Here is a 21,664-nt window from a genome sequence, read left to right on the forward strand (position 1 = left end):
CCCGAGATGTGTGTACTTCTTTTACCGCCCTGCCTAGCTACCATGTCTTTAAGATACCTCTTGGGGATGCCTGGGTGGCTCAGTCCATTAAACATCTGCCTTCAGCTCAGGTCATGATCCCAGTGTCCTGGGACAGAGCCCTGCCTTGGGCTCCTTGCTCAGTGAGAAGACTGTCTTGTCCTTCTCTCACTGCCCTTTCTCATGTGCTCTCTCAAATAAAATCTTTAAGAAAATTTATGTATTTCCTGGGTGCATCTGGGAGGCACGGTTGGTTGTGTCCAACTTTAAAAATTAAAATTCAGGGCGCCTGGGTGGCTCGGTGGGTTAAGCCGCTGCCTTCGGCTCAGGTCATGATCTCAGGGTCCTGGGATCGAGTCCCGCATCGGGTTCTCTGCTCCGTGGGGAGCCTGCTTCCTCCTCTCTCTCTCTCTCTCTGCCTGCCTCTCTGCCTACTTGTGATCTCTCTGTGTCTAATGAATAAATAAAATCTTTAAAAAAAAATTAAAATTCAATGAACGTTTATTGTATTATTAGTTTCAGAGGTAGAGTTCAGTGATTCATCTTTTTTTTTTTTAAATATTTGAACAGACAGCGAGAGAGGTTATACGAGCAGGTAGCCTGATGTGGGGCTCGATCCCAGGACCCTGGGATCATGAACTGAGCCCAATGATTAAGCCACCCAGACACCCCTCATTCTTATGTACTACCCAGTGCTCATTACATCATGTGCCCACTTATGGTGTCCATCTCTTGATCACAGCTCAGGTCTTTTAAAAAAAATACTTGACAGAGGGGCACCTGGGTGGTTCAGTGTGTTAAAGACTCTGCCTTCGGCTCAGGTCATGATCCCAGGGTCCTGGGATTGAGCCCCGCATCGGGCTCTCTGCTCAGCAGGGAGCCTGCTTCCTCCTCTCTCTTTCTTCTTGCCTCTCTGCCTACTTGTGATCTCTGTCAAATATTAAGTAAAATTTAAAAAAAAAGTTTAAAAAAAATTTGAGAGAGAAATCACAAGTAGGGGAAGTGGCAGACAGAAGGAGAAGCAGGCTCTGGGCCGAGCAAGAGTCCGATGCTGGGCTCAATCCCAACATCCTGAGATCATTATCTGAGCCCAAGGCAGTCGCTTAACCAACTGAGCCACCCTGGTGCCCCATCAGGTTCAGCCTCTGCCTTCAGCTCAGACCATGATGAAAGCTTGGTAGGGAGCCTGCTTCCTCCTCTCTCTCTCTGCCTGCCTGTCTACTTGTGATCTCTGTCAAATAAATAAATAAATAAATAAATAAATAAATTGAAAAAAATAAAAATAAAATAAATCCTGGAGAGCAACTATGTTGCTTACAAGCATTAACCCCAACATATCCATCACGGAGTACAAGGCTTTGAAACTGAAAGCAAAGTTAACAGCCAGGAAAAAGGGGAACCGAAGGTTAACATGTAAGAACAATGGAGTATGACTTCCCTATAAACTAATTACCAACTGAGCTAAGCAGTTAAATGGTTCCCACCACTCACCTGCCCAACAAAACACTGGGCAAACGTATGAACTCATTTTAAAAAATAAAGGTATAGGGGTGCCTGGGTGGCTCAGTGGGTTAAAGCCTCTGCCTTCCGCTCAGGTCATGATCTCAGGGTCCTGGGATCCAGCCCCACATCGTGCTCTCTGCTCAGCGAGGAGTCTGCTTCCCCCTCTCTCTGCCTGCCTCTATGCCTACTTGTGATCTCTGTCAAATAAATAAATAAAATCTTAAAAAAAAAAAAAAGGTATAAAGGGTTGGGTGCACCTGGGTGGCTCAGTTGTTAATCACCTCCCTTCAGATTAGGTCAGGATCCCAGGGTCCTGGGATTGAGCCTTACATCAGGCTCCCTGCTTGGCAGGAAGCCCACTTTTCCCTCTCCCATTCACCGTTCTTGTTACCTGTCAAATAAAATCTTTTAAAAAATTAAAAAATAAAGGTATAATGGGCACCCGAGTGGCTCAGCCGGTTGTCTCTTGGATTTGGCTATGGTCATGATCTCATGGGTCATGGTATCCAGTCCCATGTCAGGTTCTGCACTCAGTGAGGAGTCTGCTTGAAGGAGTCTCTTCCTCTGTTCCTCCCCCAAAATAAAAAAAAAATATATAAAGGTATAAGTTTTACCATTAAGTACAGTTCCCCAATTTCTCTAGGAAAAGGTGAATCATGATCTTGAAGTAATAAAAACAAATGATTTTTAAGTTCTAGAGTCCCCTTCCTTCACCAGATTTATGCCCTATTTAACAAAGTAGTTTTCTAGTATTTTAGTACTTTGTGCTACTGAAGACTTCAAAGGGATAATGAGCAAAGGGCATACCAAGAACTTGTAATAAGGCACTTTATTAAAATAAAAGTGCGTACATCCCTTTAATGTATTAATCTATTTCCTGAATAACATATGGAATATTGAACAAATACTGTACACCATTCTGTTCCTTACAGTAGTAGGAAAACAGTATTATCGTAATAAGTTTGTCTACTTCTCCCGACTTTCTTTTACATTTCTGCTTACCATAGTATTGCCTAGAGCAGTTAACTGTTCTTTAAAAAAAAAAAAAAAAAAAAAAAATTTACCTAGTGTTCTCTAATAGCAATTGCAAAATGCTACAAAAAACTATGAAACAAATTCAAATAAGAATTCCAGGTAACTTAAATTAACACCAGTGTTGAGAAAACCATTTTTATTGTCATCACCACCCAGCGTATTTGTGCTGGATTATGTACCAAATGGCCAGATCTTCTAAAGAACATCTACATAACATTTCTTTCATGTTTCAAGAGATGAAAATAACTGTACAAGGTTAAGTACAAAAGTACACAAGACAGCGGACACGAAATATCCATGTATGAGATTTTATCCCACCTGCAGCTTTTACGTATTTGAAAAGTAGAATTCATGAACTAAAAAATATTGTCCTTCTATAGTCCTGTCAAGTTCAATGGAAGTGTGTTTAACCTGATTACAACACTAACACCAGTATCACTGATCTGATATTTACAAAAAATCGTATTTTTCAATAAATTAAAGTCAATGCAACACCCATGCAAGCTAGAATGCTAGCTGTTTGGTGAACAAGGACCTGACATCAGAACCAGAAGTCCATAAAGTCCCAAACATTAAGTCTGATCTTTTTCAAACTGCATCCATTCCTCGCATTGATGATGTGAAACCCAATCCCATTCCTCTTTGTGTGTGGGTTTGTGATCTTGCCATTTCATACTGAGCATCTAGATTTCTAAATACTTCTTCCTGTTGCTTCAAAGTCTTGTAACTTTCTTCATCAACTGAGCTACATCCAGCTTCATCTTCACTCTAAATACCAAATTAAAGATATATTATTAAAATAAACAGAAATGAGAATAAGGCGTTCTTCTCAATTGACAGTACCAATAAATCACATTTTTAGAATAGGTATTTACCTTCTACTTATTTATTTAGTACCTATGGAATGCAAGGCACTGTTCTTTCTAGGTATGGGGATAATCCAGGATTTAACAAAAATCAACTTCATTTTAGTGTGTACGAGAAAGAAAATGTAGAACATACCATTTAATATCTAAGTAAAGTCTAGGAGAAAAGCAGAAAATGGGGATGGTATGCTTGCTATTTTTAAAAAGGCAAGTGAGAAAGGACTAAAAAGTTGACATCTGAGCAGAGACCAAAGGAAGGAATGATGCGGGAAGCTAAGGAAAGAATTAGAACAGGGAAAGCTAGCGGTAAATGCAAATATTGTCTGGTATCATTCCAAAAAAGCCAATTCAGTGAAGCTTAGTTGTTTTTTGTTTTTTAAAGATTTTATATATTTATTTGTCAGAGAGAAATCACAAGTAGGCAGAGAGGCAGGCAGAGAGAGAGGGGGAAGCAGGCTCCCCGGTGGGCACAGAGCTCGATGCGGGGCTTGATCCCAGGACCCTGGGATCATGACCTAAGCCAAAGGCAGAGGCTTTAACCCACTGAGCCACCCAAGCGCCCCAGTGAAGCTTAGTTTAAGCCAAATATCCCTTCAATGAAAAACCAATTCCCTTAAAGTAATAATAACCAATACCTGAGTGTTTGTGAACTTTTTTCCAGATTGTTACATGAAATCTAGTATGAGATCTGTATATTTCCACTTGATTCAAACAAAACAAAATAGAAACCACCAAGGAAAAAAACCAAACAATGCCACCAGAACACAAAACCAAAGAAAAAACAAACCCCCTACATCTTTAAAAAAGCTTTCTGGGGTGCCTGGGTGGCTCAGTGGGTTAAAGCCTCTGCCTTCAGCTCAGATCATGATCTCAGGGTCCTGGGATCGAGCCCTCCATAGGGCTCTCTGCTCAGCGGGGAGCCTGTTTTCCCCCACTGTCTCCCTGCTGCTCTGCCTACTTGTGATCTCTCTATGTCAAGTAAATCTTAAAAAATAAAACAGCTTTCTGGAAACTTTCAATATTAAGGCCTGATTCCAAGTACACTCAGTTTTTAAAAAAAGATTTTTTCTGTCAGAGAAAGTGGCAGGCAGAGTTTTCCCTCTAATAGTTCTTCTTCTTCCTCTGCTGAGCAAGGAGTCTGATGTGGGACTCGATCCCAGGACCCCGAGATCATGACCTGAGTGGAGGGCAGACACTTGACCAACTGAGCGACCCAGGTGTCCCTAAAGTTTGCTTCAAATGAACATTTTCTAGAAGCAAATTTATTAATTCCCATTTATAATTTCATTTTTATTTACTAGAAAAAGGTTCATTAAGGTATAAATAGGTTATAATCAACAACTATGTTAATTTAAATGGTCTGTATTGTCAACTAACGATGACAACGTAATTCTGTGAAATGAATGTGAAGCACGAAACATAAAGACACTACAAAGTACCCAGAGATTACACATTACTGAAATTAACTTTTAGCGCAAGGACCAATGTTAGTCTGAAAATGTTAGTATGAATTTTAATTCAAAGTGTGTAACTCACCTTAATACCCATTAATTTCCTGAATTTGACATTTTGGTCCTTGTTTCCAAAATTCAATTTTTCCCATATTTCAGCAGACTGGGATTTGTCCTGTAAAGAAAACAATGAACTTTTACAATTTATAAAATTTAGCGTTCTAAGTAATAAGGTTTAAAAGAAATGATAACATTTTTAGTATTGTAACAGTGCAGTTCTAATTATTTTCAGTTTATGATTATTTTAAAATTTCTACTACAAAGTAACAAAGTAAATAAACAGTATGAGAAAGCCTAAGCCAAGGAGCATCTTCCTCCATTACAAATGTATGGGAATACTGGATTTCTTTGAATCACTACTGGTCTTCTTAGATCAATCTTTTTCCAACATTAAACTGTGGTAAATTAAACTATTACAATCAAGACTGGAGAAGAAAAATAAACCCAAATCAATCTTTCCAATCCAAATTTGTTTTTCTAAGCAACTGCTAATTAGGAATAAATGACAAAAGAGGAGAAGAATTAAAGAACTTACCCCTTCTTTCTTGCCTTGCCAAAGCATTTTCCTTTTTTTCTCTTGTTCAGCAAATTTCATTGGATTCACAGCTGCTGGGTTATAATAGCTAGGTACAGCTATTCCGGTCTCTGCCAAAGCCTTCGCCTGCAGGGCAGCCATTTGAGCTGCCATAGCTATCTGAGGAGTTACTTGCGTTCCTGATGCCAACAAGGCAGCAACATTGAGAACAGAACCTCCGGTGGCTGCAGCTGCTAAAGACAGAAGCACAGATTTTAAGACTTAACAAAACCAACCTCCTGATTTACAATAGTGCATTTATAGGTAAGAATTAATCTAACAAAAAGGCAGAATATGTTTACCAAAATAAGGAAATGCAGGTTAGTTTACTAAGAATTAATATTTTAGCAAAATTTACCTCAATTTATTTCTAATAGACATTTCTGGATATGATCCCTCCTATATACTAATACTTTATGTATCTTAAAATAGTAAGAATTCTACAAACAAGGGGCGCCTGGGTGGCTCAGCGGGTGAAAGCCTCTGCCTTCGGCTCAGGTCGTGATCCCAGGGTCCTAGGGTTGAGCCCCACCACCGGGCTCTCTCCTCAGTGGGGAGCCTGCTTCCTCCTCTCTCTCTCTCTGCCTGCCTCTCTGCCTACCTGTGATCTCTGTCAAATAAATAAATAATATCTTAAAAAAAAAAAAAAAAGAATTCTACAAATAAAAAAATTTGTGATTTCAATGAAAATGAACTATGGTACTTGTAGCTAAACTTGTAACAATGAATACTATTTGTATGGCTCTTTAAGCTTAAAAAATGGTTATTTAGACGTTCATCTGAAATTTGTAACAAACATTTAAGATATTAAACAAGTATTATGCACATTTAGCAAGCAGGAAGCCCAAATCCTATAGAAGTTAAATGCCACACCTGGTATTCCCATTATTTTAAGTGATTCAGTCAGGAACTAAGTCAGTTTTTTGTGAACACAAAGACTACTCTCTGTTTTTCTGTCAGCCCAGAATAAAGCTTATAAAGTTCTTTAACTACTAATACTATGGGAATCCAGTTATGGAAGTTTTTCTTCTATTCAAGTATTAAAAGCAAAATGGCAGGGATGCCTGGATGGCTGACTCCGTTGAGCTTCCAACTCTTAATTCTGGCTTACGTAATGATCTCAGAGTTGTGAGACTGAGCCCTCACTTGGCTCCAAGGTGGGTGTGGAACATGTCTCTTTCTCTCCCTCTGCCTCACCTTCTACCCCCTCCATATTAAATAAATAAAATGCATGAATACTTATTAAAGGCAATTTGTACAATTTTTTTTTTAAATATCTTATTTATTTATTTGACTAAGATCACAAGTAGGCACAGAGGCAGGCAGAGGGGAGGGAAGCAGGTTCCCTGCTGAGCAGAGAGCCCAACTCGGGGCTAGATCCCAGGACCCTGGAATCATGACCTGAGCTGAAGGCAGAGGCTTAAACCCACTGAGTCATCCAGGCGCCCCAATTTGTACAATTTCTTAAAAAAATTTTTTAATTTTATTTTTAAGTAATCTACACCCAACACTGGGCTCCAACCCACAACACTGAGATTCAGAGTCACATGCTCTACCAACTGAGCCAGCCAGGTACGCCAATTTGTACAATTTTAGATTATTTCTAGTACCACCAATTTATCAGGAATGTGAATAAACAAAAACACCTTCCAGATTACATTCCATGTAATTCAGTAAGTCTCCCTGATCTCCTTCAATCATCCACAGGCAATGTTTGTGTTATGTCTAATAACCTGATTTCTTACCCAAGATCACTTGTCATCTTCAATAAATTGCATTTTCCCAAAAACCATGAGTAAAAAAATATGCCGTGATGGCTACAGTGTTATATGAACGAGAACAGTGACTGTTTACTTGTCAAAATCAGGTGCATCAACCAAGTAAGAAATACATATGCATGACGAATTTTTGAGGAATGAAATTTAACATTAAAAATGTTCACATTTCAGTAATAATAACAGTTTTACAGTACACTGATGGGTAGCAAGCCTCATAGGTGATTTTCTTCCTATTATTTTTCGGAACTTTCCAGATTTCCTACAAAAAAATGCCACACTTCTATAGTAAAAAAAATTACCTGCAGCTATTTCTTGTTGTTTTTGTTTCTCAACCATTTCCTTTTCTCTCTGTTCTTGTAATTTCTTTGCTCTTTCCAACCTGTCAAAAATAATTTCAGTAAGTTTATAACAACACTCAATATAAAAACAGTATTTATCTTTGTATTTCTTTGTATTTCTCCACATGTATAGAAACGAAACACTTAACAGAATTTTAAATTAAGTTTAACACAAATTGGTATCTGTATGTGGGGGGAAAAAAGCATTCATCCTTAAGATAGTCATAGTTAAAGAATATTTCAATACTGGTTTTAAACATTTTAAAATTCATGGAATTGCCAAAAAACTGGAATAGCTTTTACACACACTTCCCACAGAGACTAGTTTTAAAAAATAAAAATTATTCAACCTTTACCATTGATGGTTTTAACAGTATGGATAACATTACATCTTGCAAATGACATACTGAGAACCGAGTAAATCTTAGGGTATGTTAATAGTAGTAAACAGTGTTTACAGAACTACCTACATGCTTCTTAGGAGGGATGCTGATACAAGATAAGGCCAATTAAAACATGCCAATTATGACTTTTCTACTGAAACACACTTTTTAATCATATAACCTTAAATCAGTAAAAATTAAAAATAGCCAAAAATAAAAAAGAGGCCAATAAATCCTATTTGGGAACTAACTTTTAGCAATTTAAGAAATGTATTATTAGCAATGGAACTAGAAACCTGAAACACAAATTCATCCTCAGACAAAACAAAAAAGAGACTGTAGTTCACTCACACTAAATTTACTAATACATATACTAAAAATGTATTGTCAAGTTAGTATCTACTTCTTATACAACAAATCTTAATAGCATCTTCATGAGTTCCTGAAAGAGAAACCTTTTTCAAGACTCCTTGATTTCCCAATTATCAAGTCAAAAGTCACCCTTTCTCCTTTAATGTGGTATAAAGGGGCAAAGATTAAGGAAAAGGTTTTTTGTTTTAGTGTACTACGGGTAGGAAAATTGCACTGGCTTTAACAACTGCTGTATTTACATAAAATGAACATAACAATATAATTTTATTCCCTCTTATGAGCACACATTCAAGACAGACACAGTACAGACTTGATTTTGTCCTTGGGAATACAAGTTCCTGATTAGGGGTAACATTAAAATGTTGGTACAGAGATACTAAAACTGTTTTCAAAGTAGTTTAAAAATAGTCCAGGGATGCCTGGGTGGCTCAGTGGGTTAAGCCGCTGCCTTCGGGCTCAGGTCAGGATCCCAGGGTCCTGGGATCGAGTCCTGCATCGGGCTCTCTGCTCAACAGGGAGCCTGCCTCTCTCTCCACCTCTGCCTGCTTGTGTGCTTTCTCTCTCTTTCTGACAAATAAATAAGTAAGTAAAATCTTTAAAAATAGCCCACATTTAAAAACAAAAATGGAACAACAAAAGGCCTATATACTGTAATATCTTGTTAACAAAAGATCGCCCTTTGAATTTCAAAGTAGCCAAGGACCAATGTGATACTTAAAGAGTTAACTCAGGGGCGCCTGGGTGGCTCAGTGGGTTAAAGCCTCTGCCTTTGGCTCAGGTCATGATCCCAGGGTCCTGGGATCGAGCTCTGCAGGGAGTCTGCTTCCTCTCTCTCTCTGCCTTCCTCTCTGCCTATTTGTGATCTCTGTCAAATAAATAAATAAAAGCTTAAAAAAAATAGGTTTAAAAAGAGTTATTTCATGTAAACTTGTCATCTGAAAATCACTAAAGATTATTTTTTTACGCTGAAGGTTTTGATGCTACTAACAGCTTCAACTTTAATAAAAGCCAAAAATTAAAGCACAACCAACTTATAATAAGAATAAACTTTAGGGCCTAAAAAAATACTGGTCAGACTTAACAGATCCTTCTTTATAAGTTACTTCAGATATTATAATAAATTACTCCTTAATTCTGTGGATTTTAGTTTCAGAAAGAAAGTATGAGTCACTACTATTGATGCATATTTAAAATGGCCATTGCAGGTTGGAATTAACACCATTCACTACAGTGAATGGAACGAAGAAGGGGCGAGCTCACACCTTTGCTGCTGCTGCTGTTCAGCTGGAGTTTCTGCCAGGCTGGGTTCACAGGGCAGCAGCCCATCAGGTTACATTGTGATAACTGTATTTTTGTAATGAAAAAAAAATACAAACTCAATTTCATAAGGAAAAAAAAACCCCAAAATCAAGAGTATAGTTTTCAGAATATGGGAAAACCTGCAAACAAGCACTTGGATTCTACTTTACTTCTTGCCTCTCTATATGAGGCAGTTCTTTCAACGGTTTTGCACATTTCGGCCAGACAGCCCCGCTGTGTGTAGTCCCACAATTACCAGAACATCTTTGGAATGCTTACAGAATTAAAACATGAAACGGTCTCCCTATGCTATCAGCAGTAAGACTTTCAAGATCAAACAAATCACCTTGTAATGTTTATTATTTGCCACCTTTAAAATAAGAAACCCATTGACAGAATTGTTTCAGACTGTTTTCTTGAGGAAGAAAAACAAAAGGACAATGCAATTTCAGAGGCAAAATTTAAGAGCTCTTGAATCAGATTTAGATTTCTAAAAAAGTTTTTATTGCAAACCAAAAATATTTAGGAGCCTAAATTTGAGAAAAATGAATCAGTTAATCATGAAGGAAAACAGAGAAACTGTTGCAGACATTGTAATCTTTCCAGTTGCACAAATAGGTAAATGTTTAAAATGAGAATTAACCAACTACTTAGTTCTAGATCAAAACTGGCACAATATGTATCATGGCTATATTTAATTACTTAACTTAAACTCTGAAAGCATTCACTTTGTCCACACAATTGAGTATCAACTTCAAGTCGAAAAGGAAAAATGCATCAAAGACAAAATATGCCCACCTCCTAGCTAAAGCTTCTTGTGCATCCATTGCTGTGTTTCTGCCTCTGAAGGGAGGTGGACTAGGAGTTCGGCTTAAACTTCTGCTAAATCTTCTAGGTTTTTCAATTCTCTTCTTCCTTTCTCTGTAATAAATCGTATTTCACATGTTGCAATATGGCAAAGCAGTGATAATTAGTTTTATCAAAATCCATTATATTTGCAGAGGTTCAACAAAAATGCAAACAGTAGACAAACCATTTAGAACCCTTTCCTCTCTGTACTATAGCTTCCACAGGGTATGGTAGTTCCCTGAATATGCTGCTAGTCTTCTATAAGTTCATTTAACGTTCCCTCCTACAGACTATTGAGGATGTTTTCTAATCCTTTGCTATTACACCCAACACTGCAAAGACTAGACTTACACATCAGTCATTTTATATTCACATAGGTGAGTATGCAGGATAAATCCCTAGTAATGAGATCCATAGCTTAAATGTTCCTAGTATTTTAATCTACAATGAATTTGTAAAAGAAAAAAAACAATCCCAAGCACAAAAATCAGTAAAACAAAATAATTAGGAATGGAAGATAAAAAATAATAGGCACTGAACAAAATAAAGTAAGAGTAGCAGTGGTCAAAACTAGAAAGGCCATAATACAAAAAACTAGAAATATCACAAATAATGTATTGTAAGCCCACATGGAGAATAAAATATTAATGATAATGATGAAATTATTATTTACCTAAACTCACTAAAACTCTTAACTGGTAAAGCTTAAATTAGTAAACTACTAAAAACTGAACTATTGATTAAAAACTGATCATCAGCAACCCATAGGTCCTGTCTGTGTGCTTTAATAAAACCACCACTGGGCACCTGGGTGGCTCAGTGGGTTAAACCTCTGCCTTCAGCTCAGGTAATGATCCCAGGGTCCTGGGATGGAGTCCTGCATCGGCTCTCTGCTTGGCCGGGAGCCGCCTTCCTCCTCTCTCTCTCTGCCTACTTGTGATCTCTGTTAAATAAATAAATAAAATTTTTAAAAATAAATAAATTAATTAAAAAAACATAAATAAATAAACAAAACGACCACTTTGAGGGGCTCTTGGGTGACTCAGGTCATGATTCCAGGGACCCCAGCCAGCAAGCTGCTCAGCAATGAGTCTGCTTCTCCCTCTGCTGCTGTCCCACTCTTATCTCCTGCACACTCACTGCTCTTGCTCAAATAATGAAAATCGAGGGCGCCTGGGTGGCTCAGTGGGCTGGGCCTCTGCCTTCGGCTCGGGTCACGGTCTCAGGATAGAGTCCCACACCGGGCTCTCTGCTTGGCAGGGAGCCTGCTTCCTCCTCTCTGCCTGCCTCTCTGCCTACTTGTGATCTCTGTGTTGAATAAATAAAAATCTTAACAATAAAATAAAATAAAATAAAGAAAATCTAAAACACCCACCATTTGCATTCAACCCCCCAAAAACCCTTGATAAACAAGAGAAAGCCAAGTAATTTGTCTTTACAGACTAACTTGAACAATTAACAAAAAATCTTTCCCCTTATTTAATAACAGTATCTGTGCATATGTATTATTAATAATTGTCTGATATAAACAAGTACAGACTAAATATATACCCTGATTATTTAAAAATTTTCTCTTGTGCTCTTCATTGTACTTTGTCTCAACAAATTAAGGCCTCCTCTCAATCAAGATAGGTTTGAATTAAGTTCATCTTTCTGAATACCTGAGATAGCATATGCAGTATGGTGGGTCAAACACATAGACTGACTTTGCATTCAGACATACTTGGGACTTGGTCCTGACAGGACCATTTAACAACTATGATTTGGGGCTTCCTAGGCAAGTTACTCAAGCTCTCTAAGCCCGACGGTCTTAACTCACAAAACAGTTGTTTTGAGAATTAGATGAGGTAGTACACGGAAGAGCTGACATTAATACACAGCACATAGCAGGCATGCAATCAATGTTAAGCTACTCTGATTATACAATTAACACAATTCAACACCCAAAACAACTGAAGTAATTTTAATAGGACTATTTCTACCTGCACTTCACAGAAGACCTGATTAAATGAGTAACTCTAAGAATGCTATGGCAAGTGTTTAAATTGTTCTTTATTAGTCAGAATGTTGTTAAAATATTTTGTAACTCAAATAAAATTCTGACCCACAATTTTGATATTCTCAGACTGAGGGAAGATAAACAGACCCCGTGAGGGAACTATCTGATTTTATTCAAGAGATGACTACTTACCGACTTCTACTCCTTGTTCTACTTCTGCTTCTACTCCTATGCCTGTGTCTTGATCTTGAGCGGGAACGAGATCGAATCCGGCGTTTTCTTTCCCTGCTTCTGGATCGTGACTTCTTCCTCTCCCTGCTCCTGGATCGTGACTTCTTCCGCTCCCTACTCCTTGATCGAGACTTCTTCCGCTCTCTGCTTCTACTACGATGACGCCTGAAATTAAAACACGTAAGTGAGTAGTTATTTAGAGCTGCGTCTTCTCAAATTACAGACATTATGAATCAATTATCTGCAGTGTGTACTGTCAAGCCAGGCAATAAACTAATCTGTATTGTGTAGAGAAAGGCTAATCGAGGCATCTACTGGAAGAAATTGTAACAACAAATGAGCCTTTATTCTTGTTTGATGATGTCTCAGAGGGCACACAATAAAGCTACATGTTAAAAATGCAATGCATCCTAACCCAACTTAAGATCCTGTTTAATAGTTTAAAGTCAATTATTGCCTTAGTGAAGTACTTATGCAACTTAAAGATGACAAGTTAATCTACTACCAAAAAACTCAGACCTAATCTGATATACCACATATATATATTCCCACAGAAAACTCCAAACATACATCAAACACTGGCTTCTTTTAACAAAAGTCTCACAATTTTTCTGCCATGATCCAGTTTTCAATACAAAAGAAAATCTAAATTAATTTAGCAGCAAATAAATCCTACATTGACAATACAGAAGTGCTGTTACATTGGCTTAAACATAGGTCAACTAAATAAATTTTTTCACTGCAAGTGACAGATAAATCAAGAAATTAAAAAATACTGGCTAGATGAATGTGAATCATACACAATCATCTTTTAATCCCTAAGTCTTTAACACTTTTCTTTACCTTCATCAGAAAACAATGCCCCAAAGACTTCAGCTACTAGCAGACATTAGATAGCAAAGGAATAGATCCTAGCAAAAAACTTCTACTTTCTAATTAAGATAGTTTGGGTATTGCTGGGTTCATGAGAAGCTTTACATAATACAGCTCCTTACATGGCACTAACTTATAAATACCAAAATCACTTACCTTTCACGAGACCTAGATCGTGAGTGACTTCTGCCTCTCGACGACTTTCTTTCTTTGCGTTTATGTCTGTCCTCACCGTTTTCAGATGAATTTAGTCGCTCTCTTCCTTTATCAGAAGAATGTTCTTTGTCATTATGTTCCTCAGACTTGTGTTTCTTAGATGATTTATCTTTGGATTCATGTCTTCTTGCCTGTTTTAAGAAGAAGTTGGTTCTTTCAGGAAAATAGTGCAACAAAGAGAGTTAGTATGGGTATCAGTAGACAAAAATGTTGTGATGCAACATTAGTAACCTTAGGAGTGTGTGGCAAATAAAAAAAATGATCTAGTTTCACATCACCCAAATGTTGCAGATGAATATTACTAATCTTATTGTCTTTATATATCCCCCAAATTACAGTTTCCTCCCCAAAATAAATTATTAAAACAATGATTTTCAATGTTGAAATAATACTGAAAAACCATTATTCTCAGAAAAAAGAGGAATCCCTGGTGTTTCTTTTATCTAAAGGAATAAGGGAAGTACACATATATCAAGACTTTCAAAATTTTCCAACAAACCTTTTAGAGAAACAGATCATGTATACACGTATACATCAACTTCCATAACCAGAATACATATTATTTTAGGTTTAAAAACTTAACAATAGTGAAGATCAGGACACAAAGAAATGCACAGAAAACGCATTTCAGTTAGGTAGCTAAATAAGATTAATCTTACTAATTATTAGTATTTTCTGCAATTTTAAGTTACTTTACGCAGAGCTGAAGTGTCCTTTTTATAGCTATACTGCCACATTCTCTCTAAAAGACGGCTCTTGATTTTTCTCCCAATGTCTAAACTGTGAAGAAATCACTTTTCATCTTGCAATATCCCAACGGGCTTGAAGTTCTATTACATTTCATGTACCTAGGGTAGAAAATGGCAACCGTATCTGTTTTAATTTTTATGAAATCAAACTAGGCATAACATAATTAATCCCTATACCATTATACAATACATACTTCCCCCATACTCTGAGATAAAAACCAAATTTTTGCTTTCACAACATATGCATTCAGAGACTGAGCTAAAATTAATTGCATGATCAAGTCTCCATCCTATTCTCACATGCCAAATTAGGAAGTGATAAACATTAGATCTCCTCACATTAAGTTGTCAAATCCATCTTTCAGTTAAAGCTTAAAAACCTGGACATCTCAGAAACACAATTTTAAAGCTGGAAGGAAACTCAGATCCTCTAAACTTCCCTTCCTTTAAGTATGACTAAATGAAGATCTAAAGTCACAAAACTACATGGTAGCAGTTGAATCCAGACCCCATGTTGTTCTCATGCCCAGGCCACTGCTTTTCTACAACAGGACACTTAACTCAGGTTTCCCAGAACATAGCATTTTTTCTTTACACTCAAGACTAACTTTGCTTAAAACCAAAAACCTGGCTAAACATTTTGGAACATGCATGATATATCTGGAAAGAATCGCAGTATGTTATTTAATATTTTGCAGAAAAATAGAGAGACCTGGAGACACAGCTTAATTTTAATTTCATTGCCAGTTCTCTGTATTATGAGCTTATAAAAGTATTTCCTTGGTTTTGCCATGTAATGGCAAACTGGAAAAGCTTTAAGTGGTTCAATTTCCAAAGGTTTTAGAGTTTATTTCAAACCAGTTTTCCAAACATAACATTACTATTATTAAAAAAAGACATTAAAACCCTTAACTGATTTAAGATATACTTAAGGGAAATAGGAGTTTGAATGACTAATAGTTACCTTATCATGAAGTAGGCTTATTATTTTGCTATCTGAGTCTGCAGCGTCTTCAGTTCAGTCTCTTCGCGCATTAGCACGCTGAGTATGATTTATTATAGAAATGTTATCATGTGAGCTAAACAAAATAGTCATTTTCACAAAAACTCTCCTAAATTAAAAATTTAACAGAGCTTCCATTAGGGGAAGAGGTGAAGTCCCTGCCCACACTTTTTTTCAGAGTCCCTTGCCCAGCCCCCACAAGACTCTTCTCCTCCCTTTTTGGCTCCTACTTCTGTTCTTCCTTGTTGGCTCATTCCTTGTCTTCTCAGGTGGGCGAGCAAGTTAACTCCTGCTTCTCTTTCATACAGCTGCTGTCTTTTTTTTTCCTCAAGTTTTGCTGTCACTGCTACCTTTCCAGCTGTCCCTCACAGACACTTTATTTCAAAATTCGATACTATTCTCAGGGAAACTGAGCTGGTTTGCTAATGCAAAGAGGACTCGTTATCTTCCATAAAGAAAAAGCCCACAGTTATCTAGGATATTGGTACTTAAAGATGACTGCTATATGAAAATCCTGAGCAGCTGTCAGGTATAAGGAGACTCGGGACCTCAGATTAATGGAAGCTCTGTGTGACAGGCCTAAAAAAATCAATTATAATCTTCATATGAAATTTTTATTGTGAATATTTTCACAACATAATAAAATTAATAGTTTTTGAATGAACTTTTCATATAAGCAACTATCTTCTTGAAAAATGATGATCCATATCATGCTTATTTTATACCCAATTAACCTTTTAAATTTCAAGTTTTGGTACTTACCTTGATAGTATCATATATTCACACAAACATTTCTACCAGATACTTTACAAGAATTTTAAAGTGCCTATTCACTACAAAGTGTTAATTACCTCTTTGCTTCTGCTCCGGCTCCTGTGTTTTCTTCCTTCATTATCTGTAAATACATACAAAAATTCACCATAAACAAGACACAGAAACATCTCAAACACAAATTCCAATACTCAAAAGGACGATTTCCAATCCACTTTCCTAAATTAAAATTCCACTTACTATCTTCTAAAGACTATTTTTTATGGAAGGGTGGGATTATACTACTTAACACCACTGTATATATTTGAAACAAATCAAGCATTCTGAATAAACAAAAATATAACTGAGAGCAAACAAAACAAACAACCCCCCTCCAAAATCCTTCATGACAAACCAAAAACATATATACTGTCTTTCAGTCTGTCACAGATTCTTAATTCACAAACCACTGTGACTAGCCCATTTTGCTTTACAGCGCACAGAAAATTTGTAAAGCAGCTTAGTAGAAACAAACAAGAATGCAAGAAAATACAGTCTGAACTGTATCTGGCATAAGTAGTCAAAAGGATGCTACAGTTTTGAAATTTCTATTCAAAAGTGATTTTATACAGTACAGTTACAAATATACACATAAAATTACATTTTAACTACTTACAGATGATTATCTGTGGGCGTAAAGCATAAATAAATGGAGCCCAGGTCTTAAAACTCTTAACTCATTAGTATTCTACTTCTCACTTAACCTCTTCATTAAGTAGCAATACTAATTTAAAAAACATACAGCAAAACATCATACTTTCTATACCACATCAGTCTAATTCTTTTTCAAGTAAATGAGTAAGAAACAACTCAGAATGCCAAGACCTCTCACTTCAGAAATATTCTAACATTAAATTAAATAAAAAAACAAGGTTAAAAATTTTCCATAACTCACATCAAAAAGCACATTAAATAAGCTCAGAAAAATACACCACTGCCCAGGCACATCTTTCAAAATATTTTACCAATGTTGAAAGACTGAAATTTAAACAACTCAGGGTTAAAACAGAATTACTGTGACAAAAATTTAAATATATATATATTTTTTGCCTTTGGACAAGTCATGACATTTCTGCATTTGGGTTTCTCATAACTTAAAAAATTGTCCAGAAAATTACCAATGTACTTTCCTTACTGATTTCTCAACTGAAAAGAACACCTATTAATTATATAAAAAACTAAATTTATGGCTTATATACACATTTACATGGATAGAAGTAATTACAGTTTTCCAACAATTCATACCTGACTTTCGTTTTCTTTCTCTTGACCTTGATCGTGATCTCGAATAATGATGTTTTGAGGCTCTAGGAGAAATAGATACATCTGACTGCTCTTTTTTCTTATCTCTATCTGGGGATGTCTTCTCTGGGGCTAGTCCATCTCGTTCTGTATCACTAGCCTAAAAGTTTAAAGAGAAATGATTATTAAGTTCTTAATTACATTTAAAATGTTTCTAATTTCTTAAAAGAAGGAGGGAGGAGAATCATCCTTGAGTTTTACAAAATTTAAAAAAAAAAAAAAATCAATAAACCAGAATAGCCAATTTCTAAGTAGTTAAGTATTATTTGTACCTGATAAACAAGCCTGAATAAACTGAAATGACTAACTCGGTAACAGACATATGTAATTAGGCTGATGTCTTTAACTTTTTAAAAATTATTTTTAAAAAATCATTTTCATAACTTTCAAAACAATGGGGAGACGAGAAGAATAAGGGCTCCAAGTATTTCCAATAAAACAAGCAGAGAAAATACAGTCCATTTTAGATTTGTGAAGTCATTTGTGTGACTTTACCAATACTTCCATATTAGCAAACATTAAAAAGGCATTTAAAATGAAGTAGTAAAATTTAAACAGACTTAAGTCTGTAAAATCTAAGAACAGCAGAGAATGCTTCTAGATTATAAAAGAATAAACAAAATTAACTTACCTATCTGAGAACCCACTCTTTAATTTCATTAACCCTCTTTAATGAAAAGAGCCCCTTGGCACAGTACTGCTGCAAAATATGGTCTGCCTCTCCTCACATATGCTCTGTGCTATGGAAACATTAAGTCGTTTCTGCTTCAAAGCATTTTATAAATTTTCACAATGCAAATTTTGTACAAGTTAAAAAAACAATCAAGTATTACACTTTCCCAAGAGTCCTTATTTACTCAAAAGGACGTTCCTTCATCTAAGTATCAGTTCCCTGTTTTCCAACTTACTTGCTCATAACTGCGTACTGAGCAAAGCAAGTAAGAGTATCACACAAAGACATTGATTTAAATGAGTCCTAGAAAAAAGCTCTGCGAAGCTAAAACCTGAATGTTCCCAAGTCAGATTTTGATTAAAAGGTAGAGGGAACAGTTTCAGCAGTATGTAGAAGGTGGACTACTTGACCTTTGACCTAAGAAAGGTTTTCACATTTTGGAAGGATTATTAAGCAAGGAATGGGACAGAGACTATATGTGATCCACAATGCCTAAAATATTTATTACCATGCTGTTTACAAAAGAAACTGGACTGGATAAATACGGATTTTCAGCAGGAGGAATAAATCACATGACAACGAACTCCTTCCCTTAAGAAAATCAATCCAGAAAACAAATGCCAAGGAAACTAAATGGGGAGTAATTTAACAAATGAAGTGTGAGAGATTGCACTATTTCAACAACTAGTTACTGAGAGTCACAAATGTGCCAAACTCAATGCTAGACTCAAAGAGTAAAATGATAAACGCTTAGCTAGGATGAAAGACATAAATGTGTTAAACCTCTAACAATGGTAAAAAAACAAAACAAAACAAAAAAACACAACCAAACCAAACCAAGCACAAAGGAAGAAACTAACTGCTGGAGAGACTCTCAGGTGATCACACATGCTTTCTCCAGTTTTCTATGTATGGGTGATATCTGGAATCATAAAACTTTTGTGAGGGAAGCTTTCATCACAGAATCGAGTTCAACTTTCCGATCTCACAAAGGAGATCCAACAAACATTACCTGCCTCTCCTAGGATGGTACTCTAGCTCTTTGCTGTCTACTATTAAATAACTGATGCTGTACCACAGGTAAGGATACTTAAGATTTTCACAATACTGGTCATTTTCTTTTAATTCTCGTTCTCATCATTATCATTACAAACTATTTCATATGTCTCTGATGCTGTGAAGTGCTGGTAGGGCCTGCATTTGGTAAAATAAAATCGCAAAAACTGAAGCACTGCTCACTTCTCTTAATTCATGCGACTTCTCTACCAAAACCAGCATTCCTGAACCACTGGCACGTCTCATTCACACCACCTTCTGATGGAAAAGGCAGCATCTAGACCAGGCAGTACAAGTTTTCAGTCAATGGTTTATTTACTTGCTTAACATGGGAGAAGCCTGGCATCAGGGAAGTCAAATGCCCTTTGCTTAGAAAGGTACCCTGTAATACAAGATAAAAACTTAAACCAAAGAGCCATTTTCACCTGTAAAATACACTATAGAAACAAACAAAACCAACCATTCTATCACTAAACAGACTACAAATGATAGGTGGCCACTTCTCCCACACAAAACTTTTATTTCCATGAGGTTATTTTATAGTGCCCTAGTGAAAAGTATCCAAAAAATGAAGTGAATAAAATTTCTCTGAAAATTACCAAGCTTTATTTCAATTTATCAGGGTGTACATACTAAATCTTAAATGCTAACTGCGAAACTGTCCTCTACTCCAGCACCTGCTTTTTCACCACTGTTATCTTAACATTGACATCCCGTTTAAAACCCTAATAGTGCTCAAGACAGTACACAAATCTTTCTCCAGTGCAAAGAAGGTACACTGGCTTTAATACTAGGCCACTTCTCCAGGGAACTGTGTCTCTTTATTGAAGGAGGCCCTGCAGCACCAAATGTTTGAACGGACTTCATTTTTTTAATATATTTGCGCCCAAGTAAAACACCACTATTCTTTAAAGTACCTTAAAAGGCCCAAAACACTATTTAAACAAAGGAAAACATTACATCAATTAATTGCACAAACACCAAACAGCCTTCCAACTGTTTGAAACCTTATAAAAAAAATAGGTTCTTAATTCAATTAGGTACTGGGGGAGGGGAGTGCAGAAACCATCCTAATTTCAGATACCCCAATTTTTTGCAAGGGCAAACTACGAATCTTCCGGTATGTTTATAGTCCTACTTATTTTTGAAGAGGAGTACATAGAACTTTCTAGTCAGTCGAAAAGAACACAAGATGCTTGCATTTTTCTTTTAACAGGGTTAAGAAAAACGAAGTAGTCACAATAATGTGACCCACCAGAATTGAGCATCCTATACCCGAATCAGGCTTTTTAAAAGAACTAGTGTTCTTATTTAAAATTAAATGGGTCAATGAAGGGTTCTTAAATGTAAGAAACAACGCCAATGATAAGGCTTTATTATAATCCTTCTCAAAGACTTCAAAATGATTACATCACGAGCTGCTTCGGAAATGAACGACAATCGGAATTCGTAGTTCAAAGCCCTCTCGGAATTAAGTCGATTTTTTTTTTAAACTCCCTTTGAGCAACAGCTTTCTCAGCTCCGTACTAAGGAATAAACTAAGGTTTTCACAGACGAAACACTAATTAAAATTATGCAACTAGAATTTTACTGAGCGTAAGCAAAAAATCACCCCCCAAAACGTTACAAGACGATTCTCTTCTTCCATTCCACTCCTTACAGACAACGCCTTTCTGATCCCATACTTTTCAAAGACCCCCCCCATCCCTTTTCTCTCTTCCCCAGCCCTTCCCCAACGCGAACAGAAATTCCCAAGCCCTAATAAAACTCAATAAAAACGACTAACAATGAGTTAGCTAAACTGGAGACCGGTCTACGAGTGGAACGGAATACAGGCCTAGAAAAGGGATGAGGAAAGTTCTGGAAAAAAAAAAAAAAAAAGACACTCCCTGCGGCTCCCCACCCCCACCGACACCGCCTCATTTCCCCCTCCCTACAGCAGGCAGCCATGATGGCGGGCGCAGAAGAAGGCCGCGGCGCCATTTTGTCCACACACGCGCGGACAACAGCTCTGGGAGCCGTTCACCCGCTCTTTGGAGAGTAGCAGAAAAATATCCCGGGTTTTATACTCAGCGTCGGCACCTACCGCCATAGTCCAGAGTCCTGGCCGCTAGGGCGGCGCCTCCACTTGCCGCTCTCAACTGTACCGGCCGCCCCGACGCTTCGCCACAGACTAAATCGCTCGCGCGAGAGACCCGGATGGCACAAAGGGGAAGAGGCCCGGCG

General features: G+C 37.0%; 1 protein-coding gene across 4 annotated transcripts; it reads right to left on the minus strand.

The window, feature by feature from the left end:
• Positions 1 to 2,660: 2,660 nt before the first annotated feature.
• Positions 2,661 to 21,649, minus strand: RSRC2 (arginine and serine rich coiled-coil 2). 4 transcript variants are annotated; one of them, XM_032309832.1, is made up of 10 exons: positions 17,653 to 17,715; positions 16,449 to 16,492; positions 15,559 to 15,636; positions 13,786 to 13,998; positions 12,718 to 12,921; positions 10,476 to 10,598; positions 7,585 to 7,664; positions 5,469 to 5,698; positions 4,959 to 5,048; positions 2,661 to 3,324 (listed from the first exon to the last, which is right to left on the minus strand). In XM_032309832.1, exons 3-10 carry the CDS (start codon positions 15,564 to 15,566, stop codon positions 3,145 to 3,147), a joined length of 1,128 nt encoding a protein of 375 aa, XP_032165723.1. In that variant the 5' UTR covers positions 15,567 to 15,636; positions 16,449 to 16,492; positions 17,653 to 17,715; the 3' UTR covers positions 2,661 to 3,144. The 4 variants fall into 4 exon arrangements, with proteins under 4 accessions (XP_032165723.1, XP_032165722.1, XP_032165721.1 ...); XM_032309831.1 differs by having other exon boundaries at positions 5,469 to 5,701; XM_032309830.1 differs by lacking the exon at positions 15,559 to 15,636 and adding an exon at positions 21,525 to 21,649 and having other exon boundaries at positions 2,666 to 3,324; positions 13,786 to 13,976; positions 17,653 to 17,809.
• Positions 21,650 to 21,664: the final 15 nt, after the last annotated feature.

This window comes from Mustela erminea, chromosome 13 (genome assembly GCF_009829155.1).
Source record: "Mustela erminea isolate mMusErm1 chromosome 13, mMusErm1.Pri, whole genome shotgun sequence".
Lineage (NCBI taxonomy): Eukaryota > Metazoa > Chordata > Mammalia > Carnivora > Mustelidae > Mustela > Mustela erminea.

What these genes read in the sequence shown, in the direction of transcription:
- RSRC2 (XM_032309829.1), bottom strand. An exon ending in GCCGGAGCAGAAGCAAAGAG is followed by an intron (nt 13,977 to 16,448) that starts GTAATTAACACT and finishes TTCTTAAAACAG; the next exon opens with GCAAGAAGACATGAATCCAA. An exon ending in AGAACAAGGAGTAGAAGTCG is followed by an intron (nt 10,599 to 12,717) that starts GTAAGTAGTCAT and finishes GATTTATTACAG; the next exon opens with AGAAAGGAAGAAGAGAATTG.